The following is a 23,045-nucleotide window of genomic DNA, read 5'->3' on the forward strand; positions in this document are numbered from 1 at the left end:
AATCATTCCTATAGTAGCCAAATTTTGTTGAGTGCACTCGCATCTTTCTCTAAGACTAATCCAATCAAAAATGTGTTAGAAAAGGAGGCTACCACATTTATAACCTGGTACAGGTGTTGCCTTGAGATGAACTGAATGGAAAGGGTCCTTAGTGAAGGAGCCAATATAGTTCTTAAAGGGAAGGTGCCACAATTGTTATTTTTTATTAATAATTATTGATTTTATAATCAATTATTTTTAATACAAAATTAAATGTACGACTTTAATAGTTTTTTATTTATTAATTTTTACTTCAGCCACTGTGGGCTGCCATTTGCAATTGGGGGGTGCAAGTGTCTGAGCACAACACTTACACACCGGAAATATGGCAGCTCCTGGGCATAAGAGACAGCAGTCCCCGTCTGACCACATATCTTGTATTGAGGTTACTGACTCTAGCTGTGACCTGGGCATGTCCCCTGCACTTCCCACCTGTCATCACCCACACTGCTCAGTGCGTGTGATGACAGGAGCTCCTGGGAAGAAAAGGTGTCGGGGAGCGGAGGTCCAGGGTGAGGTAAGTATCTGTGGTGGTGGGGAACTGGTTATCTCAGCCTGTCATCAGTGTTACAGTACAGGCTGCAATCACTGCTCACGGCCAACCTGTTCAGAGCACAGCAGGGAAATCATCAAGCTGCTGTGCTCTGAACACACTGAATAGGACGCCGCGCTGCGTGGGAGTGGAGGGAAGGTGAGTAGAAGCGTTTATTGTTTTTTTTTGTATGCATTGAATATATGGGGGACATATAGCAAAATGATGGAACATATACAAGGATGGGGACATATACCTGGATGGAGGGACTATATACCAGGATGGGAGAATATATACCAATATAGAGGGACATATACTAGGATGGGTGAACATATACCAGGATGGGGGAACATATACCAGGATGGGGAAACATATACCAGGATGGGGAAACATATACCAGGATGGGAGGACATATACCAGGATGGGGGGACATATACCAGGATGGGCGGACATATACCAGGATGAGGGGACATATACCAGGATGGCGGACATTATATTTGGGGCACTATATGAGGCTATTATACTATGAGGCACTATATGAGGCCTTATACTGTGGGGCACTATATGAAGCCATTATACTGTGGGGCACTATATGTGGCCAATACTGTGGGGCACATTATACTGTGGGGCATTATATGGGGCCATATACTGTGAGGCACCATGTGAGGTACATTATAGTGTGGTGCACTATGTGAGGCCATTATACTGTGGGGTACTATCTGGGGCCATTATACTGTAGGGAGCGATATGGAGCCATTATACTGTGAGGTACTGTAAGGGATTCCAACACACAGGCGAGAAAACATCAGGGAGATCACGCAATATCTCGCCGTTGCCGTCACGCTGTCAGTATTTCATCCAGAGTTGCGAGCACGCGATCCAGACTACTCACTACGTGGATATCAGCAAAGCGACCAGTGACCGTATGGCATAACACCCCTGGGTTCCAAAGCATGGAATCCATGTTTAACGCCCTCCGTATGGTCACTGTCAGCTTCACGATAACCCAATTATTATTATTCTTTGCCACCACCAGCCGAGTTTGAATTATAGTACAGGCCTGGCTGGACACCTGCGTTTTGGTACCGTATATGGCTTCGGAGAAGGGAACAATTACAGAACAAAAGAAACAGGACTATTACATTTTATATTTAATCCAAAAGGGAGGCAGTGTTTAGGAAAAATATATACAAGGAGGTTACAAAGGAGACATTAAAATACATAAGCAGTTACATAAAATAAAGAGGATAAAAGAAGATAACTTACACTATACGATCGCGGAGATGATTCAATATAGGTGGAGGTGGAGCTCTCCAGTTGGATTATGAGCGTTATCGAACGCGACCCGTTGCTTATAATTCTTATTCCCCTCTGGCAATGAGTGCTTCTGTACTGTCTATGGGTTCTCTTATACCTAAGGGGAGATCTGGCCACACGCCCCTTGTGGCAACATCATGTGGGCTGGTCTCAAGCCTGTCCATTTTTATTACAAACCCTAACTTCTGCAATAACTCATCACTCGTTGGTCGCAGAAGCTTGCAAACTACACCATTTTTTCCCTTATGACTTTATCTTTATTTAGAGACCACAGACCACATAGCTGCAGTCTGCTATTCTGGTGTTTTTGCGCTACAGCTTCCTGATTTTGCTTACAGCCCTGGAAAACTACACAGACATTCCTGGGCTGATTTGGTCACTAAACATATCGGCCCCATTACTGTCAGACATATGAAGCTCACAATATTTCCTATTTCATTTCGGAGTCTTGTGGGCTAGAAATTTCTGTTAAACTCTCTTTGAAGCTTGGGAAAGCAACTTTCCCAGTTACACGCAAATTAGTGCAACACTGCTAGTAATTACCCCCCGCGTGTGCCAGGGACAAGATCCTTGTTTCTAAATGAAGTTATAACACTCCTTGGCTGGCCTTTGTTTGTGTAAGCTATTTCTCAGGCATGTGTTAATTGGGGCTTTTGTGCTGAGCAGAAGGGGAATAAGGGAGGGGGGTGAACATCTATGTCAGGCAAATATGGAAGAACATTTTCCTGACATTAATATTTCCCTGACAGGTACTATATGGGGCCATTATATTGTGGTGCACTATATGGGGCCATTATAATGTGGGGCACTATTTGGGGCCATTACACTGTGGGACACTATGTGGGGATCACAACACAGAGAGTAGCATAAATTGGCAACTCTGATGAGTGGTGTAGTTACTGACATCAACGCTTATCACAGCTGCTGGGTCTCGTGGAGCGCAGGGACACCCGGAGTGGCTACTGCTACAACCTATGGAGCTTCGTTCTCTGAATGAGGATCCATAGCCTTTGGACATCGGATTCGGGGAATGTTGTGGGAACCCCATGGACTAAGTTGGACCTGCATAGGAACTTGTCTTTATTTTTCTCTTTTGATGTTTTTCAGGTTTCCATTTGTGGACTATGGTGGACTTGGTGGACTATGGCGGACCTGCATGGGATTTTAAAAAAAAAAAAAAAATTGGTGAACCAGGGAAAAGTGTCAAGGAGTGTTTTTTCAAATAAAATGTATTTTTCTGTGTGTTTTTTTCATTCGTGGGTTAATAATGGTGGTGTCTGATAGACACATCTCCATTGCTAACCCCAGGGGTTGATGGCAGCTGTGATTTTTGACAATTCACATCTGTCATCAACCCCAACTACCATTACCCCAATTACCACTGCACCAGAGCAATCAGGAAGAGCTGGACAAAGTGCCAGAACTGGCACATCTAATGTGATGCACCACTTCTAGGGTGGCTGCGGGCTGAGACAGGCCCAATAACCATAGACCTTCCCAGACTGGTAATATCAGCTCACAGCTGTCTGCTTTTCCTTAACTGGTTAGCAAAAATAGGTGGGGGACCCTACATAGTTTTTTTCATTTATTTATTTATAAGGGTAAACAAGGCCACATGAAAGACACTACAGGGTTCAAGCTTATTATATGTAGGGGGCTTGTGAAAATATTCATTGGTGTGAAATAAAGGGTTTTCCCCCTTCCTGATTTCTCATTCTTTTGCATGTTTGTCACACTTAAATATATCAGATCACAAAACAAATTTAAATATTAGACAAAGAAAACACAAGTAAACACAAAATGCAGTTTTTAAATGAAGGTCTTTATTATTAAGGGAAACAGAAATCCAAACCTATAGGGCGCTGTGTGAAAAGAAAAAGTGTTTGCCCCCTAAAACTAATAATTGGTTGGGCCACCCTTATCAGCAACAACTGCAATCAAGCATTTGCACTAACTGCCAATGAATCTTTTACAACACTCTGGAGGAATTTTGGCCCACTCATCTTTGCAAAATTGATGTAATTCAGCCACATTGGAGGGTTTCCAAGCATGAACCGCCTTTTTAAGGTTATGCCACAGCATCTCAATTGGATTAAGGTCAGGACTTTGCCTAGGCCACTCCAAAGTCTTAATTTTGTTTTTCTTATGCCATTCTGAGGTGGACTTGCTGGTGTGTTTTGGATCATTGTCCTGCTGCATAACCCAAGTGCGTTTCAGTTTGAAGTCACGAATAGATGGCTCGACATTCTCCTTCAGGATTTTTTGGTAGACAGCAGAATTCATGGTTCCATTTACTACAGCAAGTCTTCCAGGTCCTGAAGCAGCAAAACAGCCCAAGACCATCACACTAACACCACCATATTTTACTGTTGGTTTGATGTTCCTTTTCTGAAATGCTGAGTTACTTCTATGCCAAATGTAATGGGACACACTCCTTCTAAAAAGTTAAACTTTTGCCTCGTCGGTCCACAGAGTATTCTCCCAAAAGTCTTTGAGATCATCAAGAAGTTTTCTGGCAAAACAGAGAAGAGCCTTTGTGTTCTTTTTGCTCAGCAGTGGCTTTTGTCTTGGAACTCTGCCATCCATGCCATTTTTGCCCAGTTTCTTATAGTGGAGTCATGAACACTGACCTTAACTGAGGCAAGTGAGGCCTGCAGTTCTTTGAATGTTGTTGTGGGGTCATTTGTAACCTCTCGGATGAGTCGTTGATGCGCTCTTGGGGTGATTTTGGTCGGCCGGTCACTCATAGGAAGGTTCACCACTGTTTCATGTTTTCAACATTTGTGGATAATGGCTCTCACTGTGGTTTGCCTGAGTGCCAAAGCTTTAGAAATGGCTTCATAACCTTTTCCAGACTGATGGATCTCAACTACTTTGTTTTGGAATTTCTTAGGATCGCCGCATGATGTCTAGCCTTTGAGGATCTTTTGGTCTACTTTACTTTGTCAGAAAGTGATTTCTTGATTGAAAACAGGTGTGGCAGTAATCAGGCCTGTGTTGCTAGGGAAATTGAACTCAGCTTCCCAAAGATGTGATAAACCCCAGTTTATTTGTGTTTTAAGGGGGGGGTGCAATCACTTTTTCACACAGGGCCCCGTAGGTTTAAATTTATTTTTCCCTTAATAATTAAGACTTTAATTTAAAAACTGCATTATGTGTTTACTTGTGTTATCTATGTCTAATATTTAAATATATTTTGTGATCTGAAACTTTCAAGTGTGACAAACATGCAAAAGAATAAGAAATCAGGAAAGGGACAAACACTTTTTCACACCCCTGTATATCTACAGGATATATATATATTCCATCTATGTGGGGCCATTATACTGTGGAGCACTATGTGGGGCCATTGTACTATATTGAGGACTATATGGGGAATCTTACTTAGGAATTACTTTGTACGGGCTCCAAAGTTATGAGATATGATCTTCTGTGACCCTGCTGAATATTATTTTTTGGGGAGGAGGGTGGAGGTGCAATTAATGTGTCACCCTGCTCTGTCCACTTCTATGGGAGCAGTGGTGTAATGTGTGACCCCGCTCTGTCTACTTCTGTGGGAGTAGTAATTTGCTGGATGGAGCGGGTCACACATTACACCACTGCTCTCATAGAAGTGGACTGAGCAGGGTCACACATTACACTACTGCTCCCATAGAAGTGGAAATAGTAGGGTTATGCATTACACCACTGCTCCCATAGAGGTAGACAGAGCAGGGTCACACATTTCTAAGGGAGCAGTAGTATAATGTGTGACCCTACTCTGTCCACTTCTATGGGAGCAGTGGTGTAATGCTTGACCCCGTTTTACATCCACTTTTATGGGAGCAGTGGTGTAATGTGTGACACTGATCAGTTTACTTCTATGGGAGCAGTGGTGTAATGTGTGACTCCGCACTGTCTACTTCTATGGGAGTAGTAGTATAGCGAACGGAGATGGGTCATACATTACACTACTGCTTCCATAGAAGTGGATGGAGTTGGGGTCACACATTACACTACTGCTCCCATAGAAGTGGACAGAGCTGGGGTCACACATTACACTATAATAATAATAATTTCTATTTATATAGCGCCAACATATTCCGCAGCACTTTACAATTAAGCGGGGACATGTACAGACAATTAATTCAATACAAGGTAAGACAGTTTAAACAGTTACATTAGGAGTGAGGGTCCTGCTCGCAAGCTTACATTCTACAAGAAAATGGGGGGACACAATAGGTGAAAAGGGCTTGTTAGTTCAGGTCTAGCAATTATAATAAATAGGGATTTTCAAATAAGGCTGCATTATCCGGTCATCAGCCAGTATGTTTAAGTATGTTTAAGTGCAATAGTCAAGTATCGAGTGCAGTTATCGTGTGCATGGAGGGTGTGGAGACAGATGAATAGTAGGGAACAGATCCTGAATAATATTTAGAAGGAGGGAACAGGGGAAAGTTAGTTTACTGAGTTGAAGCGGTAGGCTTGTTTCAAGAGATACATTTTTAAAGCGCGTTTGAAGACGTGGGGGCTAGGAATCAGTCGGATCGTCTGGGGAAGTGCATTCCAGAGAACTGGCGCAGCACGAGAGAAGTCTCGGAGACGGAGGTGCGAGGTTAGGATTATGGGGGATGTTAGTCTTAGGTCATTTGTAGAACAGAGGGCACGTGTAAGGCGATAGACAGAGTTGAGAGAGGAGATATAAGGCGGTGCAGAACAGTGGAGAGCTTTGTGGGTGAAAGCAATGAGTTTATATTGGACTCTATAGCGAATGGGTAACCAGTGTAATGAATGGCACAAGATGGAGGCATCGATGAAGCGGTTGGACAGAAATACGACCCTGGCTGCCACATTCAAGATGGATTGGAGAGGAAAAAGTTTGGTGAGAGGGAGACCGATCAGAAGAGAGTTGCAGTAGTCCAGACGAGAGTGAATAAAAGCGACAATAAGAGTTTTAGCAGTTTCAAAGGTGAGAAGAGGTCGGATTCTGGAGATGTTTTTAAGATGCAGGTGGCAAGAGCGGGTGAGTGATCAGATGTAGTGAGTAAAGGAAAGTGTATTGTCGAATATGACCCCAAGGCAGCGGGTGTGCTGCTTGGGAGTTATGGTTGAACCCTCCAAGGTAATTTCAATGTTAGGTACAGTTAGGATAGTGGAGGGGAGAAACACAAGAAGTTCAGTTTGGGAGAGATTCAATTTAAGATAGAGGGAGGACATGATGTTAGAGACAGTAGATAAACAATCCTTGGTACTTTGTATTAGGGTAGGTGTGATTTCAGGAGAGGAAGTGTATAATTGGGTGTTGTTAGAATAGAGATGGTACTGGAAACCAAATCTGCTGATTGTTTGTCCAATAGGGGCAGTGTATAGAGAGAAGAGGAGGGGGCCAAGAACTGAGCACTGCGGAACCCTGATAGTAAGGGGATGAGGAGAGGAAGAGGAGCCAGTAAAAAATACAGTGAAGGAGCGGTCAGAGAGATAGGAGAAGAACCAGGAGAGAACAGTTTCATTGTGGCTTATAGAACAGAGAATAGTGAGGAGGAGCTGGTGATCGACAGTGTCAAATGCTGCAGAGAGATCCAGGAGAATCAGCAGGGAGCAATGACCTTTTGATTTAGCTGTTATTAGTTCATTAGAGACTTTAGTGAGGGCAGTTTCAGTGGAGTGTAAAGAGCGGAAACCAGATTGTAGAGGGTCGAGGAGAGAGTTATCTGAGAGATAGCGTATTAGACAGGAGTGGACCAAGCGTTCCAGGAGTTTAGAGATGAATGGCAGATTAGAGACAGGTCTGTAGTTACATAGTAACATAGTAACATAGTTTTTAAGGTTGAAGGAAGACTAAGTCCATCTAGTTCAACCCATAGCCTAACTTGTTGATCCAGAGAAAGGCAAAAAAAACCCATGTGGCAAACACTAAGCTCCACATTGGGGAAAAAGATTCCTTCCCGACTCCATACGACAAGCAGATTAGTTCCCTGGATCAACACTCTATCAAGGAATCTAGTATTTATAACCTGTAATATTATACTTTTCAAGAAAGGCATCCATGTCCTTCTTAAATTTTAACAGTGAATCACTCATTACAACATCATGCGGCAGAGAGTTCCATAGTCTCACTGCTCTTACAGTAAAGAATCCCCGTCTGTGATTATGATTAAACCTTCTTTCCTCCAGATGAAGAAGATGCCCCCTTGTCCCTGTCTCAGGCCTCAGAGTAAAAAGATCAGTAGAAAGGTCTTTGTACTGTCCCCTCATATACTTGTACATAGTAATAAGATCACCCCTAAGCCTTCTTTTTTCCACAGTAAATAACCCCAAGTGTAATAACCTGTCTTGGTATTGCAGACCCCCCAGTCCTCTAATAACCTTGGTCACTCTTCTCTGCACCCGCTCTAGTTCAGCTATGTCTTTCTTATACAACGGAGACCAGAACTGTACACAGTATTCTAAGTGTGGTCGCACTAATGACTTGTATAGAGGTAAAATTATGGTCTCCTCATGAGCATCTATGCCTCTTTTAATGCATCCCATTATTTTATTTGCCTTTGCAGCAGCAGCCTGACACTGGCCACTAAACGTGAGCTTGTCGTCCACCAATACACCCAGTTAGAAGTGCAGTTCTGGTCTAGGGATGGCTTTTTAAGTAAAGGGGTTATGATGGTATGTTTAAATGAAGAGGGAAAGATACCTGAATAAAGAGAGAGGTTAAATATTTTAGTCAGGTGAGTGGTGACTACCGGTGAGAGGGACTGCAGGAGACGTGAGGGAATGGGGTCACTGTTGCAGGTTGTAGGCCGAGAAGAAGCGAGGAGCTGGGTAACTTTTTCTTCTGTGACAGCTCAAAGAAGGCAAGTGAGTTTGAAGTTGGGCAGGAAAGGGGATCCAGGCACTGGGGAGATTGGGCTGAGATGTTCTGATGGATGTGGTTGATTTTTTCTAGGAAATAAGTGGCCAGATCCTCACTGCTGAGGTTGATGATTGGGGCCTGTGCTTTAGGTTTCAGGAGGGAGTTTAAGGTTTCAAAAAGTAATTTTGTATTGTTGGACAGTGAAGTGATGAGGGTGGTGAAGTAGGATTGTTTGGCCAGATGAAGGGCAAAGGGTGCTAAAAGTGATTTTCTCCCCTGACGCTCAGCACACCTTGAGCAACGCTAAAGAAAGCGTGTTTGAATCGTGTGCCAGGGCTGCCGTTGTCTGTGTCGGGTCTTTCTGCATATAGAAGGTGCTGCTTCATCTAGGACACTCTTCAGTGTATTATTCTAGTGTGACAATGCTAAGTCTGGACAAGATGGGAGCTAAAAATGTGCGTAGATTGTCCATGAGCTGCTTGGTATTAATGGTACGTGTATTCCTATAAGTGTGGTAAGTGGGGGTGTCCCGGGTGAGGAGACTGTTCTTGACAGAGAAGGAAAGAAGATTGTGGTCAGAGCGGGAGAAGGGAGTTAGTAAAATCATGCAGCGAGCAGAGACAGGAGAAGACCAGGTCCAGAGTATTCCCGTCTTCATGCGTAGGAGAGTTGGTAATCTGTGAGAGACCGAATGAGGAGGTTAGAGAAAGTAGATGAGAGGAACATTGGGAGAGGGGATCATCGATGGGGATGTTAAAGTATCCCATGATGAGGGTGGAGATGTCACAGGATAGAAAGTGAGGAAGCCAGGTGGCAAAGTGATCCAGGAACTGGTGGGAGGAGCCTGGAGGGCGATACACAACCGCCACTCGCAGAGAGAAGGGTTTGAGGAGTCTGATGGTGTGGACTTCAAAGGAAGGAAATGTAAGTGAGGGAACCAGGGGGATGACACTACTGCTCCCATAGAAGAGGACGGAGCAGGGTCACAAATTACATACATTAGATACTGCATATCTAATCCCATCCTGTGTGATACACTCCGCTGAGCTCAATATCTAATCCCATCTTGTAATAAACTACACTTAGCCCTGTATCTAAACCCAGCATGTTACTCTAAGCGTATCTAATCACACACGATACACTTCACGTATCTAACCCCAGCTTATGATACGGCGAGCAGCACCAACTAACAGAATCAGCACTGCCGCCCGTCCTCGGTGACAATCTACTTGTCAGTATCACTTTGCAATCACCCACAAAATGGCTCCGCACTGTGATCCTAAACTTCATCCTTTCTTATCCTTTTGCAAACACCCAGAATGGGAGGAGAGAAGTGACATCAGACAGATGTGAGAAGAACCAGCCCACATTTACTGCAGTCATAACATGAGCTAGTTGTACACTAGGTTTTCACGGACAATTTCAACAGCTGCTCCCCCTAGTGTTTAAAAGTGGAAATACCAAACCTGTTTAAATTATTTTTCATATTTTACTTCATTAAAAATAAACGATAATATAAAAAAATTAAAACATTAATACTTTACATTTTTTCAAATGTTGAAAAAAAAATTTTTTGATGACACCTTCCCTTTAACTTTTATTCCAGTGGCATCCATCTTTTCAGGCATGCACACAACTGTAGTCGACCACAAAGCCTAAAAAGATGGGACAACACCGGAAGAGAGGCCTGACGGAGTGACTCAATCTGCCTCACTTTAGTGAGTAATTCTGTCTGGGATTTAATCTAAATTGCATTTTTTGGAATTTTCATGGAATACCCTGATTTATGAGATAATCAGAGAGCACAAGATAATTGTGAACTGAATCGTATTCCAATTTTTTAGATGAATAATGAACAAATAAACAGCAGTTCAAGGATTGTTTTTATTTTTATGCTATTTGTGTGGTATAAGTGATAAGAAAGCTTTATTCTTCGGGACAGCACGATAACAATGATACCAGATTTATACATTTATACAATGCCAAAAAATATCAAATATACATTGAAGTGTTCTCTTCACAAATACCATAGAACCTACTCAAAAATATAGACAAACATCATGATATTATTGAAAAAGGAAAAAAACATCTGGCGAAACGGCGTTAGAGGTGTTGGGGCCCTCGCTACATAGTATTTATTCATCTATTTATTCTTCTGTCTGTATGCTTACATCAGTTTTTATCTGGTATTTATAGCCCTTCTATTTATTATATATTTATTTGGTACTTACTACATATATATTATATTACTTGGTTGTTGCTATGTCTATTGTTATGCCAGTTGTGCAATGTAATACATACTTAACCCCTTTACAACACAAGGTGGTTTGCACGTTAATGACCAAGCCAATTTTTACAATTCTGACCACTGTCACTTTATGAGGTAATTACTCTGGAATGCTTCAACGGATCCCCCTGATTCTGAGATTGTTTTTTCGTGACATATTGTACTTCATGATTGGGGTAAAATTTCTTCGATATCACTTGCGTTTATTTGTGGAAAAAAATGAAAATTTTGAAAATTTAGCAATTTTCAAAATTTTTATTTTTATGTCCTTAAATCAGAGAGATATGTCACACAAAATAGTTAATAAATAACATTTCCCACAAGTCTAATTTACATCAGCACAATTTTGGAACCAAAATTTTTTTGATTAGGGAGCTATAAGGGTTAAAAGTTGACCAGCGATTTCTCATTTTTACAACAAAATTTACAAAACCATTTTTTTACGGACCACAGCACATTTGAAGTCACTTTGAGGGGTATTTATGACACAAAATACCCAAAAGTGACACCATTCTAAAAACTGCACCCCTCAAGGTGCTCAAAACCACATTCAATAACTTATTAACCCTTCAGGTGCTTCACAAGAATTTTTGGAATGTGGAAGAAAAGAAAAAAATTAACATTTAACTTTTTTCACAAAAATGTTACTTTAGACCCAAATTTTTTTATTTTTGCAGGGGTAACAGCAAAAAATGGACCACAAAATTGGTTGTGCAATGTCCCCTGAGCACGCAGACACCCCATATGTGGGTAAAAAACACTGTTTGGGCACACGGCCGGGTTCGGAAGGGAAGGAGCGCCATTTGACCATTTGAATGTAAAATTTGCTTGAATAATTAGCGGACGCCATGTTGCGTTTGGGGAGCCCCTGATGTGCCTCAGCAGTGGAAACCTCCCACAAGTGACACCATTTTGGAAACTAGACCCCTCAAGGAACTTATCTAGATGTGTGGTGAGCACCTTGAACCCCCAGTTGCTTCATAGAAGTTTATAACATTGAGCGGTAAAAATAACATTTTCACATTTTTCCCACAAAAATGTTTTTCAGCCCCCAGTTTTGCATTTTCATAAGAGTAACAGGAGAAATCGCACCATGCAACTTGTTGTGTAATCTCTCCTGATTAAGTAGATACCCCATATGTGGGGGAAAACCACTGCTTGGGCATACGGCAGGGTTCGGAAGGGAAGGAGCACCATTTGACTATTTGAATGTAAAATTTGCTTGAATAATTAGCGGATGTGCCCCTGATGTGCCTAAACAGTGGAAAAACCGCACGAATGACATCATTTTGGAAACTAGACCCCTCATGGAACTTATCTAGATGTGTGGTGAGCACCCTGTACCCCTAAGTGCTTTACAGAAGTTTATAACATGGAGCAGTGAAAATAAAAAAATCAAACTTTTTCCACAAAAATGATGTTTTAGCCCCAATTTTTTTATTTTCACAAGGGTAAGAGGAGAAAATGGACCCCAAAAACTTTTGTGCAATTTCTCCTTAGTACGCCCATATGTGGGGAAAATACAGTGTTTGGGTCCACGACAGAGTTCAGAAGGGAAGGAGCACTGTGTGACTTTTTGAACGCAAAACTGACTGGAATTGAAAGCGAAAGCCATGTTGCATTTGGAGAGCCCCTGATGCACCTAAATAGTGGAAACCCCCCACAAGTGACCCCATTTTGGAAACTACACCCCTCAAACATTTTATCAAGGGGTATAGTGAACAATTTGAACCCAGAGGTACGACACAAAATTTGATAACATTAGGTCATCATATTGAATAAGTTGTCATTAGTCTTGAGGGCAAGTGCTCGCTACTTGAGTTTGCATCGGGTACTCAGGTATGCACCATGTATCGCGCATGCTTGAGTGACATGCTCGAGTCCCCGCTTGCATGTTTCACGGTTATTAGACACCCAAAAAAAACATGCGGGGATCGCTCGTGCAAGGCAGGCAATTCCTGTCAGTTTTTTCCAGCCGCATAGAATATGGGGCGGAGACTTGAGCATGTCACTTGAGCACCCGCGATACTCAGTGCATTCCCGAGCACCCGATGCAAACTTAAGTAGCGAGCACTTGCGCTCAACACTAGTCGCCATATAGTCATCTTTTTTTTTTTGCTTTTGAAAAAAATCCCAACCCTAACCCCAACCCTAACCCTAGCCCAACCCTAACCCCAACCCCAACCCTAACCCTAGTTCAACCCTAGCCCAACCCTAACCCCATCCCTAGCCCAACCCTAACCCTAGCCCAACCCTAACCCTAAACCCAACCCTAACCCTAGCCCAACCCTAACCCCAACCCTAACCCTAGAGTTTATTTTTTACGCCGTTCCTCGTGCAGTATAAGTGTTTAGACGACTTCATTCTTCGGGTCGGTGCGATTACAGCGATACCAGAATCATAATGGGTTTTTATGATTGACAGCTGTCACACACTAAAAGACGCATTTTTTTGTAAAATCTAGTTTTTGCATTGCCATGTTTTGAGAGCTATAATTTTTCCATATTTTGGCCAACACTGCACATGACCAAAGTATCTTCCTGCTGTCTGGTGACCCGGATGTTGTCATGACCACATCGGGTCATCATGGCAACATTCGGGAAGCAGCGACAGACAGCGTTGGACACCGGCAGGAGTGGCGAGTATCGAGATCACCTCCCCTTGCCCCCGCAATGCTGTGATCGACTTCGACAATTTTGTAGTCAGGTGTACACTATACCCCATTATTGTTGTTCGGGGAAAGAAATTTTTTATCCCTGAGGTATCTCCTATTTATTTTTTCATGTTTTTAGTTTTTCTTAATCATGTATTAATAAAAATCATATTTTTAATAATATCATGGTGTTCGTCTATATTTTTGAGTAGGTTCTACAATAAAAATGCTTTTTTAAACAAAAAATTGTTTTACATCACCATATTTTGATATACAGTACAGACCAAAAGTTTGGACACACCTTCTCATTTAAAGATTTTTCTGTATTTTCTTGACTATGAAAATTGTACATTCACACTGAAGGCATCAAAACTATGAATTAACACATGTGGAATTATATACTTAACAAAAAAGTGTGAAACAACTGAAAATATGTCTTATATTCTAGGTTCTTCAAAGTAGCCACCTTTTGCTTTTATGACTGCTTTGCACACTCTTGGCATTCTCTTGATGAGCTTCAAGAGGTAGTCACCGGAAATGGTTTTCACTTCACAGGTGTGCCCTGTCAGGTTTAATAAGTGGGATTTCTTGCCTTATAAATGGGGTTGGGACCATCAGTTGTGTTGTGCAGAAATCTAGTGGATACACAGCTGATAGTCCTAATAAATACACTGTTAAAATTTGTATTATGGCAAGAAAAAAGCAGCTAAGTAAAGAAAAACGAGTGGCCATCATTACTTTAAGAAATGAAGGTCAGTCAGTTCGAAAAATTGGGAAAACTTTGAAAGTGTCCCCAAGTGCAGTTGCAAAAGCCATCAAGTGCTACAAAGAAACTGGCTCACATGAGGACCGCCCCAGGAAAGGAAGACCAAGAGTCACCTCTGCTTCTGAGGATAAGTTTATCCAAGTCACCAGCCTCAGAAATCGCAGGTTAACAGCAGCTCAGATTAGAGACCAGGTCAATGCCACACAGAGTTCTAGCAGCAGACACATCTCTTCAACAACTGTTAAGAGGAGACTTTGTGCAGCAGGCCTTCATGGTAAAATAGCTGCTAGGAAACCACTGCTAAGGACAGGCAACAAGCAGAAGAGACTTGTTTGGGCTAAAGAACACAAGGAATGGACATTAGACCAGTGGAAATCTGTGCTTTGGTCTGATGAGTCCAAATTTGAGATCTTTGGTTCCAACCACTGTGTCTTTGTGTGACGCAGAAAAGGTGAACGGATGGACTCTACATGCCTGGTTCCCACCGTGAAGCATGGAGGAGGAGGTGTGGGGGTGCTTTGCTGGTGACACTGTTGGGGATTTATTCAAAATTGAAGGCATTCTGAACCAGCATGGCTACCACAGCATCTTGCAGCGGCATGCTATTCCATCCGGTTTGCGTTTAGTTGGACCATCATTTATTTTTCAACAGGTCAATGTCCCAAAACACACCTCCAGGCTGTGTAAGGGCTATTTGACCAGGAAGGAGAGTGATGGGGTGCTACGCCAGATGACCTGGCCTCCACAGTCACCAGACCTGAACCCAATCAAGATGGTTTGGGGTGAGCTGGACCGCAGAGTGAAGGCAAAAGGGCCAACAAGTGCTAAGCATCTATGGGAACTCCTTCAAGATTGTTGGAAGACCATTTCCGGTAACTACTTCTTGAAGCTCATCAAGAGAATGCCAAGAGTGTGCAAAGCAGTCATCAAAGCAAAAGGTGGCTACTTTGAAGAACCTAGAATATAAGACATATTTTCAGTTGTTTCACACTTTTTTGTTAAGTATATAATTCCACATGTGTTAATTCATAGTTTTGATGCCTTCAGTGTGAATGTACAATTTTCATAGTCATGAAAATACAGAAAAATCTTTAAATGAGAAGGTGTGTCCAAACTTTTGGTCTGTACTGTACATATACAGTATGTATATTTTGTTTTTAACAACAGAGCTGTACGAGGGCTTATTTTTTGCAGGACGAGTTGAAGCTTTTATTGGTACCATTTTGGGGAACATAATATTTTTTATCACTTTTTATTCATATTTTTCAGATGCAGAATGTGCAAAAACAGCAATTAATTTATTGTTCTCACATTTTATTTTTTATGCAGCACACCACATGGTAAAAGTGATGAGACTGATTTATTGTTTGGGTTAATATTTGAGAAGACCAGGGGTCTTCCATGGGTATAATACTACTCAGACAACACAGGGTGAGGGTAAAACAGTGTGACAATATTTTTTTGAAGATTGGGGGAAAGGTGCAGGGCTCAAGTCTCATTGTTTGAGCATTTAATTAATTTGCATAACTTATACTCCTCTATGAGTCACCAAGCCCAAGGGTCCACACAATGGTTAATCCACATATTTAGCTAACATTCATTGTTCAGAGTCTCTGTCTTGCAAAACTGGCAGACGATACGTTGTAAAATGTGAATAGCAACCATTCACTAATTACCAATATCACATAAAGTGATCAGCATTCAGGTTTATAAGAACAATAGTCTGTGTTGAGCAACCAAAGAAGAACACAAGTTCAAAAGTCAACATAAACATAATAGTGTATTTCTCCTGGCTTAACAAATCTAGACGTCTGGGTAATTAAGATTAGAAGCTGTGTCCTCACAATATGATTACAGCGATACTAGATTTACAGAATTTTTATGCTTTGATACTTTTACACACTAAAAAAATTTAAATTTTTTTGCACCGCTATATTGCGAGAGCTGTTATTTTTTTAAAATTGTTTACTAAAAATGCCACATGAGGGCTTGATTTTTGCGGGACGATTTGATATTTTCAATATATGTGTGGTCAATACAAAGTACTGGTACACAATTTATTCCTTCCAAAGACCATACTATGGACCAGGGGGCACTCACTATGAGTGGAAGAAAGGGGATTCCGGCAGCTAAGTAGGAAAGGGTTCTTTACAGTCATAGCAGTCGAACTGTGGAATGCCAACCACAAGAGGTAGTAATGGCCGACACTATAACAGCTTTTAAAAAAGGGCAGGATGATTTCCTCAGTACACATGACATTGTGGGTTATGGTTAAATTAGTGACAAAATGTATAATTGGTGGAGGAAGGTTGAACTTGATGGAGCTTGGTCTTTTTTCAACCTATGGAACTATGTAATTTATACAATTTTTTTACATATGAATTTGATTTCTTTTATTTAAATGCTTTATCTGTCAGTATGATGAAAAACCTACATTTTTATTTTGTTTTTTTATTATTTTCTTTACTATGTTTGCCATACGGAATAAATAATGTGACAATTTTATAGATCGGGTCAATAAGTGCACAGCAATACCAATTATGTGCACGTTTTTTATTTTTGTTTTTTACACAAAATCATCATTTCTAGTTAGCTTTTCATGATTTTTTTGTGCTTCTTTTTGTGTTTTTTTACACATTTTATTCAACTATTTTTAAATTAGTCCCACTGTGGTACATTAATATTTTTTAGTTTCATCTCGTGTCACATACTGCAGTGCATGAAACCTGTCAATCTTTCACTGACACAGCTTTTAGACCCTGCTTATGGCATGGTCTAACAGATCAGTGAAACTTGAGGCCATTTGATGACCTCAGATTGCGATAGCAACTCTTGGCAGCCATGATGGTGATCATCGGGCGCCAAAAAGATTACAGTGGGAGCTCTCTCCCTCTAAAAAATTATCTACAGTGGATACCACTGTCACTGTTTAAAAGGTTAATCAGCCCTGAATGGTTCCAAAACCAATCAGGGCCAATGCTGCAGGATGTCAGCTGTTAAATATAACCAACATCCGCGGCATTTTCGGCCGTCAGGGGGAGCTATACATTTAAAGAGGTTTTTTCACTAACAAAAGTTTATTTTAATCAGGGGCTGTGCCTGACCGTATACAGAACACGGTCTGATCATACCACAGGAAGCAAAAGACAATACAGACGTTACAGCAGGGGATCACAACTAATTCTTTTTGTGAGGTATAGCATTGTTTTTAAACAATGGTTTACTTCAAAGAATGAATCAGCTGTGATCCCCATGCTGTAATATCTGTATACTCTTTTGCTTCCTCCCCTGCCCAGGAGCTGTGGTATGATCAGACCATGTTCCTGTACGGTCAGACAAAGCCCCTGATTAAAATTAACCTTTGTTCAGGGGAAAAACCCTTTAAAGAGGGAGCTGAGGATTAAGGCCTTTTATTGAGCGCCATTAAAGGGCATATTGGTGGTCATTAAAGGGTTAATGTTGGGGGGAAAAGTGACTATTGTCAGAATAAAGTCCCAATTAGAATAGAATGATCATTTGGTTGACAGCTATCTCCTTTGACTCCATCATGCGAGGAACACTTGACTCGGCCTAGCACTCCTGTGCTCTCTATGAGAGAGCTTATCTACTGCAGAAGAAAAGGATCAACTGTTGGGGGAGAGTCAAAAGGCTCCCATACACATATAGATTAGACTGTTGTTCTTTCCCACCAATATCAGATTGATCAGAAGACTTTAGTCTACTGTGTATGTGGTTCTTTAGAGACACTATTACAGTGCCTCTTCCCTGTCATTTCTAGATGATGATATAACTGTAATAAGTTCACTTTTAAGTACAGTTCATTTTCTCCCATGTGCTCCAGCCTCCATATTTCTATCTGAGTGAGGTATTTCTCAATACACATGGCTAGCCAATCTCAACCATAATCGTTGCTCATTTGGACTTCCCAACTATAATGAGTAACAGGAAAACCAAGGCTCATTTGTTTAACTAAAATGTTATATTTTAATAATCCTCCTTTACTTTTGTTACTTTTCCTTTCTTGAAATTTAAGACGATGTTGATAGATTCAGCGTTTTAAAGAAACATCTGCCTACTTTACCCTGAAAGATACTATATATACACAATGTAATATGACACAAATTGACAAAATTCATCTAAATTACATTCTGTAATATTTACAAATATTTACTTAATATTTTTAAAGATCATCTGGGATCATTTAACCTAATCTCACAAAACATAATAAACATCTGATATAATATTCTGGTGGATTCATACTCGACTGTATATCGTATAGCTCCATATGCTTGTTTTATAGTTTAATGAAATGTAATATTTCTTATTTGCGGAGTAGCTGTCCTTGGAGGAAATATAGAACGTCAAATTATTATTTAGTCATACATAACTGATTCCAGCAAAGACTGATTATCTCTATTTCCCCCGAGTCTGTGTCTCACCATATCTTAATTTCCCCAGATATATCAGCCTCACAATCTTGCACAGCTCTTCTCTCCCTCTTCATTTTATAGGCTAAACTGTAACGATATTATTTGACTAATAAGTGTATCCCTTATAAATGGAGAAAGTGGTATTTGGAAAAGAAATCCTTCATTAAAGCCTTTGGGAAACTGGAGACATTCCATGCAGCATTTTCATGGCATTTGATGGAAGAATTAGGAGAGAATGAAATCAGGGTAAAATTTGATTGTTATGTCAGAAAATTAAGTATGATTATAAAGATACAAACATGTATGCATGTGAGATACACGTTACATGTCAGATCTACATTAAAATACATTAATGTAATTAGCAATAGCAAAAAATAAATAAAAAATCATATATTAAAGAACTCCAGGCTAATTATATTCTGTTATGCCTAGTGCAAAACAAAAGGGGGCAGTGCACAACAGAGGGCTTCTACAGGTCCCTGTGCCACTGTCATGTACCAGCCTCTCAAACCCCGCTCTAGACGTACTGTAGGGTACAACCTTAACTTGTAATATTTCTTTCACTATAAAAATATATATTTTAAGTTCATATAAATATTCAGTATTTATATGCAATAGACTTAATAAGGTTCCATTGAGAATCTCAGCATGATCAGTCATGTAACACTAGGTTTCTCCTTCGGCAAACACTACTTTACTCAGCATCAACAGTTCTTCGCCAGCGGCTGGAGAAACAAACCCAAGGTAATTAGTTGAATGCTGAAATAGCATTTTTGAAGAAGGGTTGACCGATATAATCCTTTCAAGCTGGTAAACAAGTGGAGGTTAATTTATATTAAAATGTATACTTTTCACAGCTGTAATGTCCTGAGTGAGTGAGGAGTCAAATGGAATTTGTCAGCAAGTTGTGCTGGCTTAGCTGAAATTTGTTAGCCTTGCTTAAAGGTAATGGCGGCTATCGGATCAACTGATATTTGTGAAATTTTAAAGAACACTTGACTAGCACATAAATCCAACTTCACACATAAGACAGCTGTTAGCCTACAACTATTTATGCTGTCTCCACCACAAGTATTCACAGTCAGAAGCATGCAAATAAATTAAAGCCTGATCATACCTGTTAGAAGGCAACATGCCCAACCCTTAGGCTCACATGCCACATACCCAATAGACAACAGGTCCCCATGCAACATGCTCAATAGAGATCAGGCTGTGTGGGCATTTAGCAGAAAAATAAAATTGTCCTTAAAGGGGTTTTCCAAGACTTTAACATTGATGGCCTATCCTTAAGATAGGTCATCAATGTCTTATCAGTGGAAGTGCGACACCTGGCACCCCTAATGACCAGCTGTTCCCGGTGTCGCAGTGGCCGGATCTGCTCAGGCATTTATGTGTGGATTGCGCTGAATTTTAGAACTGTAGTAGCCCAATTATGTTTGAATTTCCAAGTGACAAAAAATCTAAGAAGCTTTTATTTTTAATATATACTACGATCAGATATAGAGTGTGGGATATTTGACTGTTATTGTATTAGAAACTTACATTACGAAGTTGATCAAAAGCAAATTTAAAGCCTTGCTTGTAGTCTGTGGTTCCTTTGGCACTGATGTTATTGACAGCTTCTTTAAGAACCTTCTTATTTCTAACGTTTGCTTGAACAAGATGATGGAAACAGCTGACATCGTGAGCATTGCTGTTAAACTAAAGGAAGGAAATGAAAAAAAAAAGGTTAATAGGGAAGTTTTAATCTTATGGTAAGTTTGGTTCTTCTAACAGAGAAAAAAACAATTCTGGAAGAAAATCAAAGACAGCACAAGTTATATATCCTCTTGGCTCAATTCCTAATTAAAAAGCAATAAAGCTGCCATTGATGCTTCTACATCCCATCTGTTTACCCTGTTAGATATTGATTTGTTGGTTATGCACACATATGTAAGGCAAATTCTTCTGTTAGGATTAAATCAAAATCAGATACTGTAGAATAAATTAATAGAATAACAATGGCCAAGGCTTTTATACAGCACTGTGCTTATAATATAAATTACTGCATTCTTAAAAAGTATAACGGGTAACATTTCTCCTTGTGAAGAGTGGCATGCCAAGGTGGGGAGACTTAAGACTTGCAATGCTCCTCTGGGAAATTAAATAGGCAAATTACCTCTTCAGAGAGGAAGAGGACTTAAACTCTAGTGCCACCTATTGGATGTAGCAATCCTAAAAGTCAATATCGACCCTTTAACAAGCCTTGTCACATGACTTGGACACTTTTATCCTAAAAGCACATTAAAGGGTCGATAATGACTTTTAGTATTGCTATCTCCAACAGGTGGCACTAGAATTCTAGTCCTCTTCCACTCTAAAGAAGCCGTTTGCATATTAAAAGATATTTTCAATTATGTGACTATGTTTATAATTCCAGTCTACATAAAAACTTTAATTCAAATCGTAAATAGGTTTGATTAAAATAATCCTACCTAATTATGCATACAGCTCCTATTGAGACCTATGTATATCTATGGTTACTGGTTATAACAACCCTTTTCCAAATTATAATCATGCTGTCATATGTTATTCCATTAGGTATGCCTTCTATTCTACCTATTTGTAGCTTACTAAGAAGAGGGGGCAAATGGAAAAGAGTATCACATGACCCCAAGACCATAAATTGTATACACAAAATGGTAAAAGACTGTAAGGATGTTTTTTGTTAAAGAGAATGACCTATGACTTAATGATCAGAAGGTCAAATTTTTATAGTAAAATTTTTTTTTTAATCTGTGATATTTTTTTTTCCTATTCATATATCTATATAAAAACTAAGGGCACTTTCAGATGTCTGTGGTAATCGGTCCGATGTCGGATCACAATGCATAGATTGGCCACGCATCCCCTCACCCGAGAGTGACAGGTTGGGTTAGCAGATGTGTGGCCAGCCCATGCATTGCGATCCGAGATCAGACCGATTATCACGGACATCTGAAAGTGCCCTTAAAGGGGTTGTACACTACTTTATATTAACCCCCCAATGTATCCCCCGTGGCCTCTAAGACTTTTTGTAAATACCTTACGTTCCTGATAATGCTTGTGAGTGGCGCTATCGGCGGCTGCTCACAGGCATTGCATGACCCCCGGCTGCAGCCGGCTCTGACATCCGCTGATGTCACGAAAAGTGCTGGCAGCAGCCGGGGGTCTTTGTCTTCCGCGTTCCAGGGTGGATGCCAGGCTGTGGGCGGGGTTACCCCCCCCGCATCACACCTGGCATCCACCGCGCGCTCTGCCTCTCCCCATTCATTGGGAAAGCGCGCAGTGGATGCTCGGTGTGACGCGGGGGGTAACCCCACCCACAACCCAGCAGCCACTGCGGGGACCCCAGCGCTGAGTCACGACTCACTTGTCGTGACGTCAGTGCGGGGTCACGTGATGCCTCTGAGCGGCCTGTGATAGCGCCACTCATAGGCATTATCTGCAACAGAAGGTATTTACAATAAGTCTTAGGGGCCCCGGGGGATACATTGGGGGGGGGGGTAATATAAAGTAGAATACAACTTCTTTAATCTTGCAATTTTCACACTGGCCACTAGATATAATGGCCATTAGCAGTAAATAACTAACTGTGACCCAACTAAATTGTATTCAAGTATATAATGGCCGCGTCCTAATCTGGGCAAAAGTCATTGAGAAGGGAGAAGGAGGAGGTGAGCTGTGACCATCACCTATTGTGAATGGTGATTCCTGTGTTATTTACCTCTCTTTGTAATCCTGTCTGTGATGATAAGACTGCTGTAAAGTCTTCTGTACAGAACAGAAAGTGTAAGTCTAGTAAAGGGCCTAGTGGCTGAATGAAAATTACAAAGTTTTTGATTTGTGTTATAAAGTAATATCAAAAATGTAAAACATGCATTGAACATAAAAAATTGTTTTAAATAATAGATCATTTTTGATGACACCTTCCCTTCCACAAATACATATCCTTTAAAAATAACACATTTCTATATTTTTGTGCAGCTTAGTATTTACTACACATCATGTCCCGTAATTTGTGGTTATATTTTATTTCAAACTTTCTAAGTGCATACAATGAGAATGAACTGTGGACACATCATGATAGGATAAAAGTTTGTAGCATCTACTAAATCCACTGACTTCATTTTCTGACCCACTTGAGGTAATAGCTTAAAAAGCAATTATCACTGTA

The 23,045-nt window shown here is 40.7% G+C and overlaps 1 protein-coding gene across 7 annotated transcripts in view; it reads right to left on the minus strand.

The window, feature by feature from the left end:
- Nucleotides 1–23,045, minus strand: part of CACNA2D1 (calcium voltage-gated channel auxiliary subunit alpha2delta 1) — a 1,188,449-nt gene that overhangs the window by 264,614 nt on the left and 900,790 nt on the right. For all 7 annotated transcript variants that reach the window (XM_073652315.1, XM_073652320.1, XM_073652318.1 and 4 more), the window contains exon 11: nt 20,393–20,551. In XM_073652315.1, coding sequence (XP_073508416.1) covers nt 20,393–20,551 — 159 coding nt within the window. The remainder of the gene's footprint in view (nt 1–20,392; nt 20,552–23,045) is intronic.

The sequence above is a fragment of the Phyllobates terribilis genome, unplaced genomic scaffold (genome assembly GCF_046119375.1).
Source record: "Phyllobates terribilis strain yellow unplaced genomic scaffold, ASM4611937v1 Scaffold_11__3_contigs__length_659146591, whole genome shotgun sequence".
Lineage (NCBI taxonomy): Eukaryota > Metazoa > Chordata > Amphibia > Anura > Dendrobatidae > Phyllobates > Phyllobates terribilis.